This window comes from Emydura macquarii, unplaced genomic scaffold (genome assembly GCF_026122565.2).
Source record: "Emydura macquarii macquarii isolate MOO-44397 ecotype Brisbane River unplaced genomic scaffold, CSIRO-AGI_Emac_v2 contig_1363, whole genome shotgun sequence".
NCBI lineage: Eukaryota > Metazoa > Chordata > Testudines > Chelidae > Emydura > Emydura macquarii.
This window is the reverse complement of record NW_027131500.1, coordinates 22,101,664-22,120,168: the sequence shown is the minus strand read 5'-3', so window position 1 is coordinate 22,120,168 and position 18,505 is coordinate 22,101,664. Positions and strand designations below refer to the sequence as shown.

The following is an 18,505-nucleotide window of genomic DNA, read 5'->3' as shown; positions in this document are numbered from 1 at the left end:
TCCAATGATAAAGTAGAAAAACCAATGATCAAACAGGTACTGCATACTGATTAAACTTATAAATGATAATAAATTGAGAGGAGTTAAAACATAAAAAATGTCCTGAAACATATGATATCAATATAAGGAGAAATGTGGAAAGCTGTAACACTGAACTGACCTGGAATGATAGTGGGCATCAAATTAGACATGACTTTGTACCAAGATAAAGTAGTGGGGAGGAGAGGGAACCAGTACAGTTTTGGGCTGCATAAATAAAAGATTCAGGTCATGCAGCTGGAAGATAAAAGTTCATAGATCTTACCTATACTGTTTCTGCTATGACTGCATCTGGATTATTGCATTCAGTTTTGCACAAGAAATTAACACAAAAATGACAAACTAGAGAGAGAGTTCAGCTAAAGGGCTGGAAGGGCAGATTTATAACAAAAGGAATTAAGCAATAACTAAAGTGGAGGAAACCTAAAAAAAAAACCATCAGAAGGATGCAAACACCTGAGAGAGAAGGGATATATATATAGTGTGGTACATGGGGGGGAGGGGGGACACGATACAACGGGGACGACACACACGACACACACACACGACATGAATTAATGGGATGAAATTAAGAAAAGAAAAATTTAAGTTATCAAAAAAATTGCCACTAAGATGTATTTGGCTGGAATAACCTCCCATGAACTGTGGTGGAAGGAAGCCCTGTCTACTTTAAAACTACTGTAGAATGGACAAAACACTAGAAAGTGTTCTTACTGGAGGGAACAATCTTGCTTTAGGAGGGAAATTAACTCAGTGATCTAATAAATCTTTCTATTTCTAATTTCTATGATGCCTTCAAGGAGGCAAAGTTATACAACGGATATATGAATGGGGAATTGATGTTTATAATGAAAAATTATTGCTTCATGAGGTTGAAAAGTGACTGAACGTGATAGTGGGATATAATACTTGAGCTTGCAGGCTGATGGCATTTTACTCACCGGAAGTCACACTTTTTACCCAAGGAGCAAAACTGATAACTACAGTCCATATTATCGTGTTGTATTATACCATTTAAAACTGGTTTTAGGCTCTAAATTCTGAAACACCAAAAGTTACCTCTGTGCTGAGGCTTCTTTACTTAGGTTACCAGGTCATGTGATTGTCTCAGCCAATTGCTGAATGGTCAACAGTTTTAATCAGCAAAAGCAATTGATCTGCACAGCTAAGAAGGCAGCAGTGAAAAACTTTCAGATCACATAACCTTATCTCAGGCAGACAGTTTTTCCTGAACCTTTAATTTTATTTAATTATTTGTTTGTTTTAAATTTCATTGTGATTTCATTATACCATCTATTTTGCAGTTTGTATCTCTTTGATAGTATTCAATTACTTGGGGTGATTTATGTTTTTGAAACACTAAATTTATTCTTAAAGAGCTATGAGTTTAAGATATTTTTTCCCAATTATTCTTTTTTTTTTAAATTTCTGTTTTAGAAAACAAACATTCTTTAAGACTTATTTGTTTGACAGCTGCTGATATGTTTGTATTGACCTGTTAGTTTTACTTTGTTATTGTCATAGGGCTAAGCTTCACTCAATTCAACCCAACCATCAAAACAGAAATTCGTTGCTTCTCTTTATCTTAGGCTATGTTCAGACTGATGGCGGCAAAATCGCTGCTGCCAGATCGATCTTTCTTTCTTGATCAATTGAGCAGTCAGTGAGACCTGCTCAATCGATCAGGAAGTCGACTGAGTAAGTCCACCCCCTCAAGTAGTGTAGCAGTGAGAACAGCACGCAGAAGGGAAGCAGAGTAGACTACGTCAGTTACGCAAACTACTCTGCGTAGTTTGTGTAATTCCCGTCGACTGCCACCGAATCACACGGTAAGTGTGAACCAGACCTTAGTTAAATTACTTACTGAATCTCGAAAGAGTTCTTCAACTTTGTTTTCTTTCCTTTAATACCAATTCTCCACTCCATGCAGCAATATCAAATATTACCACATGCACTAGGATATCCCTTTTTTGACAGAACAAATTTTCTAGTTAATGTTTTATTTGACAGCTGTGGTACAAATAAAAAAATTTAGACAAGTCTCTGCACTACTGAATCTAAAAGACTGTCTGAAAATAATTCCCACCGCTGGAGGAAGGTTTTATTGTGCCTCTGCTGAACTAGCTGTAACCAGAAAGCATGATTTACGTTAAAAGTATTTCCTGTTACAAAAAAACCCTGAAATCTAATAAGAAAAAGATTCTTATTTTGCATAAGTGCTAAAATATAATTGAATTCAACACTTCTGATAGCTTGCCATTATACATTACTGATCACATCATCTTTTTTCCTTGCTGCTCTGCCAAGCTCAGAAAAGGTATTTGACTGCTATATTTTTGTTTTACTATTAAAAAAAACCTTGTAACTGAATTTATTTAAACTACAACCAGATTTTGTTTGTGTGCTGGATATTAACAAATTGAAGAAATATAGATAAAACTTTTGGGTTTTTTACAACTTTATTGGCAAGTATAAGTATTTTGCTTTTAATTATATCAGAATCAGGTATTTCAGAATTAAATTAATGAGTAATCCCAGATTATGAGTTAAATACAACTGCAATTACTTAATTAATAAGCCATTTGGAGATGAGTTACCAAAATAATATTAGTTTTTCATCATGACAACGAAGACAGTGAGCCTTAAAACATGTGCTCACTTTTCAACATTGAAAAAATTAAGAACAGATCAGTCAATATATTTTTAATGTAAGGCAAGAAATTGTGAGGAATATTTACCATACCTAACTATTTTTTCTAAAGATCTCTCTAAAACCACAGGTTTTTGACTTTCACTAAAGAGAAGGTTAATAAAGACAGAGTGACCTGTTAAACTGATGGTTCTGTGTAAAGGATTGCAGTCAGCCAACATATAGTAAACTTTTCATTTACAGTAGTCATGTCACAAATGACAAATGCTCCACTTTCGAAGTATGCCAGGGAGTCCAGTCTTACTAGATTTTCATTAAAGACTATTGTTTTACAAAATATTTTGGTTTGGTAAGTGTGAAACACATTATTAATAAATTCATGTAAGCAATTATGAAGAACATGTTAGGGTAAAAACCTGTTGGAAGGGTTGATGGCCCAAACACATTAACCGCACCTAGTCAATCCAAAGGGAGAGCCCTTCAGTGAGATTGCTATTCCTTTTATAAAATGATGAATAGAAGAAAAACACACATATATTTCCTGTACTTCCATGATTTTAATCCTCCATGATTGTTTTCAGCATAGCATGACATGGGTGTGGCTTTGTCAGTCTGCAGGGATCAGACATTTCCAAAGAATTGAGATCCTACACATTGGCCAATTTACATTGTGTGAGAAAATTAATTCTTTTTAATGGCGCCATTTCTATCCTTGTATTGCACCTTTTGGGATTTCTCAGAATTTATTCCTTTGAGAGGTTTTCTTTTCTCAAATAAATTCACTGTGTTACTGTATTATGCACTTTGCTATTATTTCAACTGGGCTCGCCTATGTTTTTTAAAATATTTTTCTTCATTATATATAAAACAGAATAGAATTTAATTCAGGTAAGCACTCTAGAAACAATTAATTCCCCTAGTATGCAGAGCTTTACACATACCCAGTAGATCAGTTTTCTTGTGAAACTATAGAATTAACCTCAGTGTGTCCCTTAGGTGTTTGGAGATGAATGAATATGCAGTTTTGGTGCTTGATTATATATCTTAACAGGAGCTCTTGATATGAACAAAGCAATAGTCAGCTACAGTATCTTCTATTCAGGACAGTGTTCTATGCAGAATGGAGTGGGGGGGGGGGGAAGGATTTAATAATAATCCCTGTCAATTCTTTGAGGGAGAAATATAATCTAATCCGCCAAAAATGTTTCAGAGTAATTAAAAGTTATGTTTTGAGTAGTGAATGGAAACCAGTACCATCCTCCCCAACCCAAACCACAAGCGTACTTTCCAGGTTTTTCTGTTGGTGAAGATTCCACTTACCTGTATCAGTAGAATACACCCGGAAACTCTTGTCCCAAAAGCCACAGACCAGGATATAACGATTGTCAGAGGTGATGACAAAACACTGGGAATGGACCTGAATGCTTTGGTCTAACAGGTCAGTGATTTGTCTCCTGTGCATACTTGTATTGCTGGCTAAAGAGAAGAATGTGCAAGAAGAGACAAAGAGCATCAATGTTAGCATCTATGTTTATTGAATTCTAACTCCTTTGCAAATTGATATGCACATACCCAAACTAAATTTTATTACTGCCACTTCCCTTCCTCACCCCATCCCATTTTGTTACCCACACTCCTGACATCTTATTTGAAATCTAATTGTACGAGGTCAGAAGGGACCAATGTAATCATCTTGTTCAACCTCCTGTATAACATAGGCCACAGAACTTCCCCAAAATAATTCCTAGAGCATATCTTATAGAAAAACCATCCAATCTTGATTTAAAAATTGTCAGTGATGGAGAATCCACCACCACCTCTGACAAATTGTGTCAGTAGTTAAATACTCACTATTACAAATATATGCCTTATTTCCAATCTGAATTTGTTTAGCTTCTACTTCCAGCCATTGGATCATGTTATAACTTTCTCTGCTAGACTGAATAGCCCATTATTAAATACTTGTTGCCCATGTAGATACTTATGGATTGTAATTAAGCCACTCTGTAATCCCTTTGTTAAGATAAACAGACTGAGCTCTTTGAATCTATCACCATAAGGCATATTTTCTAATCCTTTATTCACTCTTGTGGCTCTTCTCTGAACCCTCTCCAATTTATCAATATCCTTCTTGACTTGTGGAATCCGAATTGGATACAGTATTCCAGCAGCAGTCTCACCAGTGTCAAACATAGAGGTAAAATAATCTCTCTTCTCCGATTCAAGATTCCCCTATTTACACAACCCAAGATCACGTTAGCTCTTTTGCCACTGTATCACACTGGGGGCTCATGCTCATCTGATTATCCACCATGACATTTGTGGCAGGAAACAGATCTTTCTGGCTGTTCTGTACAGTGCCCAACATACTTTGAGGCATTACAATATCTTTATTGTAGTAGGTATCAAAGATACAAGTAAACCCTTTTTTAAGTAAAATGCAATTGAAAAATATAGAAGGAAATAGCTGCAGAAATACGAAGAATACACAAAAATATAATGGCTATCAAAAAAGTCTGCCTAGCAGAGAAAAAATTGTAAAACAGTACATGATGTCCATGTAGTAGCCAACACCACAATTTCAAAATCGTATCATGGACTGTAACTACTAAAGCGCTGGCTGCTCCAACACACAACCATTAAAATGAAATAAATAAATAAATAAATAACTGCAACAATCACTAGTATTTTTACAGAACTTTACATTTTGAGCACTGTACAAAGATTAACTAATTAATCCTTAGAACATCTTTCAAAGCATATCATAATGCACACGTTCAAGGGCTGCCCAGGTTACCTTAATTCTGCATTTCTTAACTTTAGAATGCTTGACTTTGCAACCTTAATAATGTTATCGTGATGCAGTTTAGTGTGTGGATTTTCCTAGGTTTTCAAAAAAGCAAACTGAATAAACAGAAATTCCATCATGTGGCATCATACTGACACCCCCATTGGTCATCAGCAGCATTAGATCCTTTAAATCTACCACACAGATCTCTGCCACTTGAGGTAACTGAAAGCAGCTGTAGGTTGTCATCCTTTCTGTGGACCAGCACTAGAAGGGAGGAGACACATTTTTGCCATTGGGTTTCATAGATATTTGCTGACAGCAGAGAAATGGTGAGACTCAGGAAAACCATGGGTTCTGTTCCAGGCTGTGGAGGGCAGTGTTCTCTAGTAGGAAGACTCTTCTTTCTGCCCATTCCTCCCAAAGTGTGATTGATCCCCTTACATCCCATCCCCTCCAACCTGTCTCAGTCCTGTCTCTTCCCAACCCCTGGCTCATTATTCCAGGCTTATTCTCCTCACATACTAGTCCGAGTCTCCATTCCCCAGACTCCTGCGAGTTTCAATCTCCTTGCCCAGCAAGTCCAAGTCTCACTTTTCTGGACTCCCTGTCCCAATCTCCTCTTGCGCCAAGCTCCTTAGCCCCAGTCACCTTGCCCAGGCTGTTCCAGTGCTCCCTGTCCTGGCTCCTACTATCTGTGTCTTCCCCACCCTGGCCTCCAATTGCCCCTTCCTTCACCTATGTTTCCCATCCACAGAGGACTCCTGTCCCAGTTTCTCTCCCTAGAACCTGTGTCCAGACTCAGTTCTCTCCCATTGACTCCATATCCCAATCTACTCCCTCCCGCACACCTGCCTGCAAGTCTGGCTCTTGTTCCTTCTGCATTTGAATTGGCTTCATGTTGCCTAGACTGAGCAGGAGAGCTACTGAAAGCAAAGGAAAGACAGGCTCCCTGCTCTCAATTCAGGTGCTTGGACCTAGCTCCAACTTGGCTTGCAGCAGCCCAACCCTGCGAATGCAGGGAAAATCCTGCTAAGTCTAGGGCTGGAGCATGTTCACTCCAGACAGATTTTGGGGCAGGGGGGATTTAGTTCCTAAAATCTAAGAAGTCTCTACTGAGCACATACAAACTGATTTTTTCAAAAGCTTATAACTTGGCCAAATTTGGGCAGATATTCATGTGGATAGCAAACGGCACATTGGCAGCAAAAAGACCACTCTCCTGCCAAATTTCAAGCTCCTGCTTCATCAAAGCATTGGGGTAACAGAGCTTAAAGAAAAGGTCATTAGAATTTTTTAACATGGACAAAACAACCTATTTTCACGAGCCTCCTCACTGGAAAAAGTTGAACTATTTTCGCTGAAGTTATCCAAAACAATTTGACCTTAGACACCTAGGATTAAAAATTTCAGCCCAAGTGGTTAAAGTTATTAGCCACTAGAACTAACCTGCCTAAAGTGAAGTCTAAGAGATCACACATTTGAGCATAGGACACTTCAGGTATTATATATTCACACATTTGAGGATTAGTAGAAGATCCATTTGAGAACAGATAAAGTTTAGGCACTAGAGAGACTCAGGAGATCTGTGTTCAGTTCTGCCACAGACTAGATCAAGTCATTTTAATACTTCTACTGACTTCATAAGGATTTGGATCAGGGTTTTAATCTCTTTGTACCTTGGCTCCTCATCTTAAAATGACAACACTTCCTAACTTTTGACGTCTTGTCTGCTCATATTCTAATCAATTCAGAGCAGGGACTGTTGCTTATTGTCTGTTTGTACAGTACCTACCACAATGAAGCCTTGATCTCAACTGGGTCCACTAAGTAACAACAACCCTCTATAAATGCTCTAAAGTATTTATAAATAAATAAAAACATATACATTTATAAATAAAAACTAGGAAAGAGTCATTATGTGCACTTCCTGTGAACCACTTGCTCTGCATTTTTAATTTTCAAAAGTAGTTATCAGTGATTTAATAGACAATTTATATCATTCTGCTATGCACATGATCACCCCAAAGTGAAGAGTCAGGCAAAAAATTAGTTTATAAATAAGTGAATGGCATTGGTTTTTAAATGTAATTATAGTTGGTCAGTTCATGTTTTCATTCAGTAGATTATCAGCCTGAAATTATCAGTTTAAAAAATAGAGTTATGTTTGAATGATGAGAGGTTTTCAAAAAAGAAAAAAAATGTATTTATTTATTGGCCTCTCAAATTAAAAATAAGGAAATATTTCTTGTTTTCACATTTGTTTTTGTTTTTTTTTAAATTGCCACCAAGGCAGCAGCATCATGTGCCGAGTTATAAATCATGCTGAATTAGAACCAAATTGTAATCTCCCCAAAATAAGGGTTTATAGTGTAAACGACTGAACCAACTTTAACTATGTTAATATAAAAAGCACCACTATAATAAACCACTCATTTGTTATAAAGATTCATTTAAATGACAGTGAGACTCTTTTCTCTCCCCTTAAAAACACAGACACACACACTTAACCACTGATGGAGATCCAAAAGACTGCAGTGCCCTAGAAAAATGAATACATCTTAACACTAAAGCTGGCGGAGCAATAGATTTCAACTTTGGAACCGCTTTGCAATTACACATTAATCCCCTCAGCGTGAACAGCAGGTCTATGAAGAAAGGATTGATCTCCTTTAATGATGAAACCCTGGCACCACAGTTTTATTTTTCACAACACAGTGCTGTTAAGAACCCCACTGGTATTATGAAAATTTCCTCAGCAAAGGAGCTCCATCACATTACCAGTGCACCAATTCATCATAACGTGCCTCTCTCCTGCTCATCAACAAGTCTGAGTGATGAAAAGATCCAATATTATCCTGACAGTACTTCATGCACATTCTCAATCACACATTATTACAGCATCCATATTAATTTTCACTGACACGCGTCCTAGGCCTGTTCAAATTAGGCAAACCAACGAGGGGGAGTTGATGAAATACCAGCATAGCCACAGCTCATTGCATTCCAATTTGCATGCAAATGGTTTATCAGGAAAATTCCATTCCCAGCAACCAGCAAGTGAAAAACAACCGTAATCTACACTTCAGGGCCACCATACAGAGCTTAATGAATCGCAAAGAGAGAAGAAAGTGACAGACCTATGAGAGGATCGATTTCCACTGGCAGCTGGTATGGCTGGTCTTGTACAGCACCTTGATGAGCTGAAATTCAGGAAAGAAGATTTTAGAACTCAGCATTATTTTCATACGTTAAGCCACATAAAAATGATAAATCAAATCCTATATGCAACTGTTTAACCATTCAAGTTTCTTTCTTGATTGAATAAAAAAATTCCAGGTGCTTTCATGGACTGCTTATTAAACATTTATTCTAGATTAGTGCTATTCTGAATGTATGCCATCATCAGCGGCTCAGGTCCTGAGCCATAAGCTATAGCAGATGCTTTATTGGCAACCTCTCATGTTGCAACAAAACAAAATTAAGTGGTAAAGAGCACTGAAAACAAAATGTGACAACCATCTGCTGACTGTAGCAAATGCTATTTTCCCCCCTTTACTTTTTAAAGAGCTGCTTTGAACAGCAAAGCACAACAGACCTTTTAAAAAATTCAGTTTATGATGGAGACAGAGAAATCTCCAAGTCAGATAATATTTAATGTTTCATCCATCACTGAAAAACACTTATTTGTGAGTTTTAATAAAACTAAATAAATAATTCTGCAGACCAACATTTTGTCTAAATGTCCAAGCACCTGGTATGTCTTTGGAATGTTTACCTACTGGATTTTACTTAGTTTTCCACAGCTTCCGTTAAAAACCCCCAAACCCTCTTGGAAGTGGAAGCTGATATAATAGATAAATCATAGATGTAACAATTATCATTTCTCCAATTATCTCACAAAGCATAGCTTTATTATAAAACTTAATATCATTACATTGATCACATAGTCTAAGTGGAACTCAACAGGAGTACTGCAATGAAACATTCATATTTTATGAAACAGTGCCAGCTCTAGCCCTATCTAGATGTGCTTTGTTGGGCACTGATATCATAAGCTGGTTGATGAAGCCACCAGATTGGTTGAGTGAGGCAGGTGTGAGATTTCAAATAGTAGTAGGTGACAAATGATTACTTGCCAACTAAACTTGCTTTGTCAGGAGGCCTCATAGTGCAAGTATTCTCTATGGATGGTACTATGATCACAGTAGGAGATCTGGAGTAGTCATAGTACTGGCCTTCTACACCTAAGCAAACCGCAATTTTAATTCTGAATTTGAAGGTTACTACAGCCAGAGCTAACTTCAGATCCTTCCCATTCTAGGAAGCCATACCCAGCTCCCTCAAGGGTGGCATTCCACAATAGTCTGGCAACAGTGATCAGCATTCCAGCCTTCAAAGGAATTTTTGAAGTGCAGATTTTTCTCCAGCTCTGTGCACAGAGAACACTCTTGAAGTGCATCTAGGTGAATACAATGACAGTGGCTCAGAAATGACCACACCGCACCTTTAAGCGAGGGGGAATTTGTCTGGCCTGCTGAAGGAAGGGAACAGTGCTTAATGGCTGGAGAGTCCGGCGGAGAGGAGAGAGGTCAAACTGCTGCAAAAGTGGACAAGGGACCAGCGTGGTGACACTGACTAATCCCCTGGGAACCAGATAGTTCACATCCCTGTGTGTGAAGTCCCCTTTTACATGGAGCAGGCTGAGGCAGCACCCACCATACTTTCCCTTTAGGTGGTGAAATACCAGGTTTGGTCAATACCTGCTGTGGGCATTGTGCTAGCCATCCCTTTTTTAGACTGGGAAGGAATTTTTCCATTACCACCAGAGTGGCCCAGGTGGAGTTGGGGGTTTTTTGCCTTCCCCACAGTGGGTTCAGAGAGGGCTTTGTTCATGCATGGCATGAAGGGAGGTAGGCTATATGTTGCAACTCATTATCTAAGTGTGGGGTAGATGTCCAGTGCAGGTACTCCATAGGAAAGGTATACGGTACTGGATAAATGATTTGGAAAAGGACGTGTTCATTAAAGGAACGGAATGGGGGGTGGGTTTGGGGCTCCTATGAATGGTACAGCAGGAAGCCAATCCCCCTTTCTTATAGCCCACCTTAACCCTTCTATGAGAGGGGGAGGATGGTAAGGTCCCAGCAATGGATTGACTGGGGGACCTGGATGGAAAAAGAGCAGAAGCTGGCGGAAGTCTCACAAGCAATTATAAAATGAACATGGAGTTAACTGCACTGTACACTTTTATCTGCCAGATAGTCCTAGACATCTAATAATAAAGTGGAATAGCTGGACAACGTGGCTTATTTGCTGCCATTTCAGTGGAACAGAGAATATGGAGGTTGCTGTCAATGGTCATTTGTTGCTGTAAAATAGATCATCAACTAGCAGGCATATGCAGAAACCAAAGCAACTCCTATCATTTTAGAACATCTACCAGGTATTTTTTTCCTGAACATGACTCTTGAATTTTATGCAGTCTTGTAGAGGCTTTTTAACGCATTGACTATTCAAAGGATGTTTGAGGTCATACAGGAGCATGGGATCACTTTCTTTCCATCCAAATGCTGTGAGTATTACCCGCACAGTTCTCAGCCATCTCAGCTATATAGACAACATGTTTTGTTTATTTGTTTGTGATTTTTAGAGCTTCTTGGGTGGGTGAAATGGTGCTGGGATAAAGTCAAGTGTTTTCCACTTGGACATTGTTGGTCAGTGATTTATAACATCTGGAAAAGAGTATTGGAGTCATCTGGCTTTTTTCAAAATGTAATCAAAGGGGTGTGGGTCTAAATTTTTTTTCAGGAATTCAGTGATGTGGACATTAGTCTGGTCCAAACATTAAAAGATTGTCCTCTATTTAAACTATTTGGGAAGAAGCTATATTTTTCTTCATAGAAGGCTTCTGACCAGCTAACAATCTACTGCAGTGCATCAGAAATTAACTGCCTTTTGTGGCTCTGGCTTGAGGTTCCTCTAATTATGGAATGAGGATGGGCCCCTCAAGGATTAGAAAATACAGGAGTTCAAAACAGAACTAGCTACAACAGAACCTCATAGTTATGAACATCTCGGGAATGTAGGTTGGTTATTACTCTGAAATGTTCGTAACTCTGAACAAAATGTTATGGTTGTCCTTTGAAAAGTTTACACTGAACATTGACATAATACAGCACTGAAACTTTACAATGCAGAAGAAAAATGCTGCTTTTAACCATCTTCATTTAAATGAAACAAACACAGAAACAGTTTTCTTGTCAAATTTTTTTTTTTAAACTTACCCCCCCTTTTTTAGTAGTTTACGTTTAACACAGTACTGTGCTGTATTTGCTATTTATTTATTTATTTATTTTGCTCTGCTACTGCCTGATTGCATACTTCTGGGTCCAAATGAGGTGTGTGGTTGACCGGTCAGTTCATAACTCTGGTGTTCGTAACTCTGAGGTTCTATTGTATATGTTAATGTCCAACAAAGTACAAAAAGGATCATTAATATGAGTGGTTATGTTTATGGATATGTTGTTTCTTTTTTTATTGGCAAAGACTTTCTAGTGTCTTGTGGTGTTTTGGGTTTTTTTGCGCGTAGATGTTTTTGCACGTAGATGTGGGTGTTCCAATTATTTTCAGTTTTGATTTCTGGTTGTGATTTTCATAACCAATTAGTAGGAGCTAACAGAGAACAATTCAGAAAAGTTGTGAATGCTTCTGTGGCAGCAATACCTCCCTGACAGTAGAGGGGTTCCTACTTCCAAAATCTGGGCACAGTGCTGAAAAGAAGGTCCAAGATGGAGTACTCGACTGGTTACAGGAAAAAAATCTCACCAGGCACAAAGGAGGGTTGGCCCAAGGCCATGTTCTTCAGATACTAGGCAGCACTGCCTTGTGTTTTACAGGTCCTTTATGCTGAGTAACTATTAGGAATATGTTTAGCCTATTGGTTGCTTGCAAATGTTTATTATGATACTAAAGTGGTGGCCTGTTGCTTCTGTTTTCTTGCACATTGTTTGATGGTTTTGATAAATAACTCTTTCTCCTGAACAGCTTGTTGCTTAACAGCATTTGGATTGTAGTGCTCAGTTGTACCTTAGAAAGGTCATCTTTATCTAACTGTAATGAGTACAATGTACCAATGAACTGGCTTAGCATTTGCAAACTGAAATTTAAAATACTTCTACTGCTGATTTTGAAACAAACCCAACTGAAAAATACCACTTGGTTTTGGCGGTGGTTTCTAATGCTAAAATTTCTTTACTTACCAGGAAGATTATGCCACTTGTTTACAGCAAATAGCCTGTTAGCAGTGACTGTGATCACAGCAGGAGTTGCCAGACCAGGCTGGGTGTTGGCTGCTACATGAGTGACAGGGGAGTTGGATGGGAACTTTAGGACCATGATAACATCCTGTTGAGCTTGGTCTGTGAACATCAATGGACTCTGCAGGAGGAGATACTGTTGAGTGGGCACAACAAGAACCCAAACACGTGGGAAAAGAAAAGATAGGGAGGAGGGGGAAAAAAAGACAGGACAGGACAAGAGAAGTAAGACTGAATTAAAATAAGCAAGAACCCATAGCAGCTGCAAGTAAAAGCAAATGAAGTAACAGTAAACAAGCTAGTGGAAACAACTATTTTGAGTGGACATCCTTCATGTATGCCATTAAGGGAGCACTGCAGAAAAGGAAAAGACCTAAAGTCAATGTTTGCTGCAGGTGACACTAAAGTTTCCAATTGCCTGTCTCTGGCAAATGAATGATCTTCCAGATCTACAGAGGTAACACATCAAGGAAAGCAACTTCAGAAAAGGCTGTAACCAAGAAAGTGAGCAATTCTAGCTCCCAGAGACCATTACAGGCTGCATTTAATTGGCAGACCAAGATTCTTTACAAGCCAAATGGAAGCATGGTGGAGGGGAGAAAGCAAACTCATATACGTGTTTATACACATACAGTAAATGCACGCATTGTGTGTATTTATGTTGTACAGAAATAAGAGGTAAGCAATACACAGACAATTATAAAGGTGTTTTTGAGCAAAACATAATTAAACGTAGTTGTACAGAAAACATTTATAAAGTAGACAGAATCACAGACACCAACCTATTATGTTGCAAATACCTTTGCTTCCTAGAAAAGTCTAGGAGATGAAATAAGCCTAGATTCTCCCAGGTCCAATCAATACTTTTGTTTTCAATTTAATGAATTAGAAAGTTTATAACTAAGTTTCCCAAGACCATGGCAAATGTTAAAACCAAATATTGATTTACACAGATTTGGTAAATCCATGCAATTTGCATGTCAAACAGCTACAGAACTGAGAAAGTAACAGAACTTAACAGGTTTGCTTTTACTACTATAAGGTGTACCAAAAAAAGTAAAAGCCATAATGATAGAGAGTTATTACTGTACTGTCCATTGTCATCCTTATTCCTCTCGTATGTCTTCTTCCCAATAACTAAATTAGTATCTTTATAAATATACTAATCAGTACATTTGTTTTGTACCAGCAATATTCTGGTACATAAATGCATATATAAATATATATGTAAGTGTATACATTTAATATATATTTATACAGAACTAATAAAGAAATTAAACACATTTGCATTTTTATTTTCACTCCTTTTAAAAAAGTTATTAAGAGTACTTAGAAAAACATACTGCACTATGAATTCCTATTTACAGTCTATGCATAAAGGTGTAAATAAAAGCAACTAATAACCTACCCAGACACCCTTCTGAACAAGTGGCTAAAAGCCAATCAATATTATGAGTTAATCCTCCCTGGATGCTCATTCAATTAAAGGTGTCAGTAATGCCTCATCTGATGTGGCCTCTATTAAATCCAGCTATCTGATGTTGTGAAAACACAGGGGGATACAGCAACAGCAGCAAAACCAGACAAATAGGCAGCCTTTGTGTGACTGCTAATTACTACACCTGGTGTATATTATGGTTTGTGCACTTAACAGCACATGGTGGCTTTAATTTCTGCTGTATTCACACACAGAGAAAAAAAAAAACATTGAAACTTTAGTGAATAGTACAATGATAAAGCATTCTTATGTGTGATGAAAACCCCCCTTCTACCCCATATAATACATGGTAGCCCCAATTTTTTCGCTAATGGAAACTTTACATTATTTTTGAAATTCTTAAAATAATATTTCTTTGAAATTGTATGTTAATAACCAAAGGAGGTGGTAAAGTAAGAATGTGAACCACAACCTAGTTTCTGTATGCAAAGCTACAGAAATTAGATAAAATTAACTTAATTGAACTAAACTTCTTTCATTAGATGCCCAATATTTACTAGCATCATCATCATGTACTATATTCTGATGAAACTGCACACTCCTTATTACATAAACTGCTTGGTCACACCAAATTTGTTCAGCTAAAACTGTCAGTCATTGGCAAAGAAGTCAATAGACGTAGGCTGGCAGTTCACAGATAGGAAGCTTTAGGTCTATTAGGCTCCTATTGTACATGGTTTGTAAATTACGTTATATATATTTTAGGGGTTTTTTTTGTGTATTTCATCTAAAATCTCTTTATGTCCAGGTACATTTTTAACTTTAATAACAATAGTTTGACTGTATTTTACATAAGTTTCACAGACCCTAAAAGATGTAATTCCCTTGTTTACACTTAATTTTAAAAAACATGGGCCATCTAAGATCATTAAGGGAATGTAAAGTTTAGAGAGACTCATGAATTAATAGAATATTTGTTCCATTCTGTCACAATATAATTTAACATACTTAGATTCTGATTTCTATAATGACACATATGATGTTATTTTAGACCCTGGGGCCATTCATAGCATAAAATAAAAAGTAAGAAGTATGAAAAAATAATTGTATTAATAAAATTATATTTACAAACAATTAGCGGTAAAACAGAAAGCATGTCAATACTCAGTGCCTGGATGTTATCATCCTCCTGTTACTGCAAAACACACTGAAGCAAATTCTTCACTATTCAAGTTTCAGTTCAAGAATTCCTATTAATCCTAGTTTTTAGGGGAAAGGTTATGTCTGGGGCAAAGACTAGGGGCTCCCCCTCCTAAATCCATTGTTTTAGGGGATCTTCCAAAGGCTAGGGATATTCCCTTGTCTCCAGGTTGACTAGCTCCAGCCTGCAGGGATATATATTTCCAGAAACTCCCTTCCCGAAGCACCAGCACCTGGAACACACCTCAGGAGTGGTTCTAGATGAGAGAGTATGATGGCTCCCAGGTCTTCCCACTCCCCACCCATAGAGCTTGTATACAGGGTTCAATTTCTGTGGGTTCTTGTCTTCCCCCATGACACTTAGCCTGACTCCACTGGTATAAGGTCCCTTCTATTCAGAGAAAAGAAGAGAAGCCATATATATTAAGAGCCAGATCCTGTAAGGTGCTGAATGCTATCTGAGAGGTTCTGAGGACCCTCAATTTCCACTGATTTTCAAAGGGAGTTGTGGGAGCTTGGCACCTCATAGGAAGTACTCAATATCTCATAGGATTGGGCTCAAAATGCTGAAAACTTTGGATCCACCAGTTCTCAAAGATTAGCAAATTAAACAGAAAAAGTGTTTTTAGGAAACATTGATCAGAAATTTCTGTAATGTGAATCAGAAGAACCTTTTTAGCAATCAGTGAATTAATAATAGTTATGCATTGAATAAACTAGCAGTGACTGATAACTCAGACAGTTGTGTTTATAATTCAATGCACAGAACCTTAAATCCCCCCCCCCCCCCCCACAAAAATCTGAACATTTAAAGCAACAGTACAGAAGTAAACAAAAGTGAATGGGTCACAAAGAGTTAATATGGTACATACCACCTGCATGGCAGAACTTCTTGGAGGATGTGGCTCTATGAGTAGTTGGGAAGGGGTCTGTCCAAAACTTCGTATTTGAGCTTCAACAGCCTGGAAAAGGTACAGGCAGGTTTGCATGTTAAGAGGTGCTAATTACAGGCAATAGAACCATAACTGTCACCTGAAAATGTCATTCCACACTTCTGGCTTGTTTCATGTTGAAAATCAACCCCGTGTGTTCACTGTGGGGCTAAGTGCTTGGCACTGGTACTGAGAATGAGGTAATCATTTTAGTGCTGTGGATGCTATTTCCATGAGAAACTCTGAAAAACCTCATCCTGCTCAGTGATATTAAACAGAAACTGGCTATTACAATCAGAAACCCTCCTTACTGGCTCCATTTCTCCTTTCTAACACTGGCTTATCCTTCTTGCATCATACTTCAGGAACAAAAGCTAATTTTTTACAGGTACTAAGAAATCCTCCAACTTTTTGTTTAACTTCCAGTGTCCAGTTTCATGTCAATAATTTAGATAATAAAAAAGGATAATGTAGCATGTATTTCAATATATTTTTATAAAAAGGTAAGGCAAATTAATTTTAGGGTGCATTACAATACTTAACAGCAAAACAACCAATAAGAATCTAAAGGACAAAAAAAAGCATAAACTTTTAAAAGGTTCTACCGCATACATTCATCAAGAAATATTTTATTTAAATTGCCAGAATCTCTCTCTAATCACCTAATCACTTATTTCCCTAAACAATCAAAGGAAATGCAGTCTATACTTTGCTATTCTTTTAAGTTAATATTTTGAGATGTATGAACCCTACACCGACTGCTACATCTGTCCATCTAGATTGCCTGTGTTTGCACTATTGATCTAAAAAAGATTAGTGATTTTGAAAAACCTTAAAGCTTAATTTTCAGAAGCACCCATCCTCTGAAAAACCAGGCCCCTTAAAGTGTTCCATACAGAGTGTCCAAAAATTGAAGCACCGAGAAACATTTGTCACTTTCCAATGTTTAGGCCATTATGTTTATCCTCTACAAAGTCTCTATTTTATTGTTGCCCCACTGACTTCCACAGAAACGGCTCTTACTGCTTACCTGGCACTTTGTATTTTTAACCACTTGTTAATATTTCTGTGATGTCTGAACAACACCTACAGTGAATTTTCTCTAGTTCATTCATTTCAGATAAGAAGACGAAGTTATTCACCTTGTGCAGTAACCATGGTTTTTCAAGATGTGTCCTCCTCTGGGTACTCCACTGTAGGTGTGTCTGCGTCCCTGCAGTGATGATCAGAGAACTTTGGTAGCAGCGTCCATTCAGCCTGCACATGCACTGCTCCTCGCCTGCCTCAAGTCTAGCCAGCATGCATGGGCGAGCCCTCCTCAGTTCCTTCTCTACCGCAAAGTCATTGACAAGAACTCCAAAGTAGAGGGGAGGAGGATGGGTCATGGAGCTCCCATATGGACACACATCTCAAAAAACCATTGTTACTGCACAAGGTGAGTAACTTCATCTTCTTCTTTGAGTAGTGTCCCTATGGGTGCTCCACTGTAGGTTACTCCCGAGCAGTGCCCACTGCTGGAGGCTGGGGCTTTGAAGTTGAGTCTATTATAGATTATAGCAACGTGGCACTGAATTTAGCATCTGCAGCAGAGTCCCTGAGGATGGCATAATGTTCTGCAAAGGTATGTGAAGATGCCCAGGTAGCTGCTCGCAGGTTTCTGATATAGGAATGCCTTTGGAGAAGGTGACGGAAGAGGAGACTGATCTCATAGTGTGTGCACACATTGAAGATGGGGGTGCTACATTACGCATCTGGTAACAGAGTTTGATACAGTTTGAGACCCATTTGGAGAGCATTTGAGCTGAAATCAGTGAATCTTTTGACCTATCTGCAATGGAAAGGAAGAGACTCAGGGATTTTCTGAAAGCTCTTGTTCTGTCCAAATAGAAGGCCAAGGCTCTCCTTACGTCATGCATATGGAGGATAGCTTCTCTATTACCCTGATGAGGTCTAGGATAAAAGATTGGAAACTGAATAAGCTGATTTATATGAAATACTGAAGTCACCTTGGGAGTAAACTTCAGATGTGGTCTAAAAGCGACTTTATCAGGGAAGAACACAGTGAAGGGGCGATGCGCCATCCGAGCCACTATTTCTCTTATCCTTCTTGCTGAGGTACTGGTGATCAGAAAAGTCTTC

General features: G+C 38.1%; 1 protein-coding gene across 7 annotated transcripts in view; it reads right to left on the bottom strand.

Annotated features, from left to right (window-relative positions):
- LRBA (LPS responsive beige-like anchor protein) overlaps positions 1-18,505 on the bottom strand; it is a 576,880-nt gene that overhangs the window by 34,215 nt on the left and 524,160 nt on the right. For 6 of the 7 annotated variants that reach the window (XM_067551903.1, XM_067551904.1, XM_067551905.1 and 3 more), the window contains 4 exons: positions 16,307-16,396; positions 12,740-12,932; positions 8,618-8,680; positions 4,010-4,165 (listed from right to left, as the gene is read on the bottom strand). In XM_067551903.1, coding sequence (XP_067408004.1) covers positions 4,010-4,165; positions 8,618-8,680; positions 12,740-12,932; positions 16,307-16,396 — 502 coding nt within the window. The remainder of the gene's footprint in view (positions 1-4,009; positions 4,166-8,617; positions 8,681-12,739; positions 12,933-16,306; positions 16,397-18,505) is intronic. The other variant, XM_067551906.1, reaches the window with a different exon arrangement.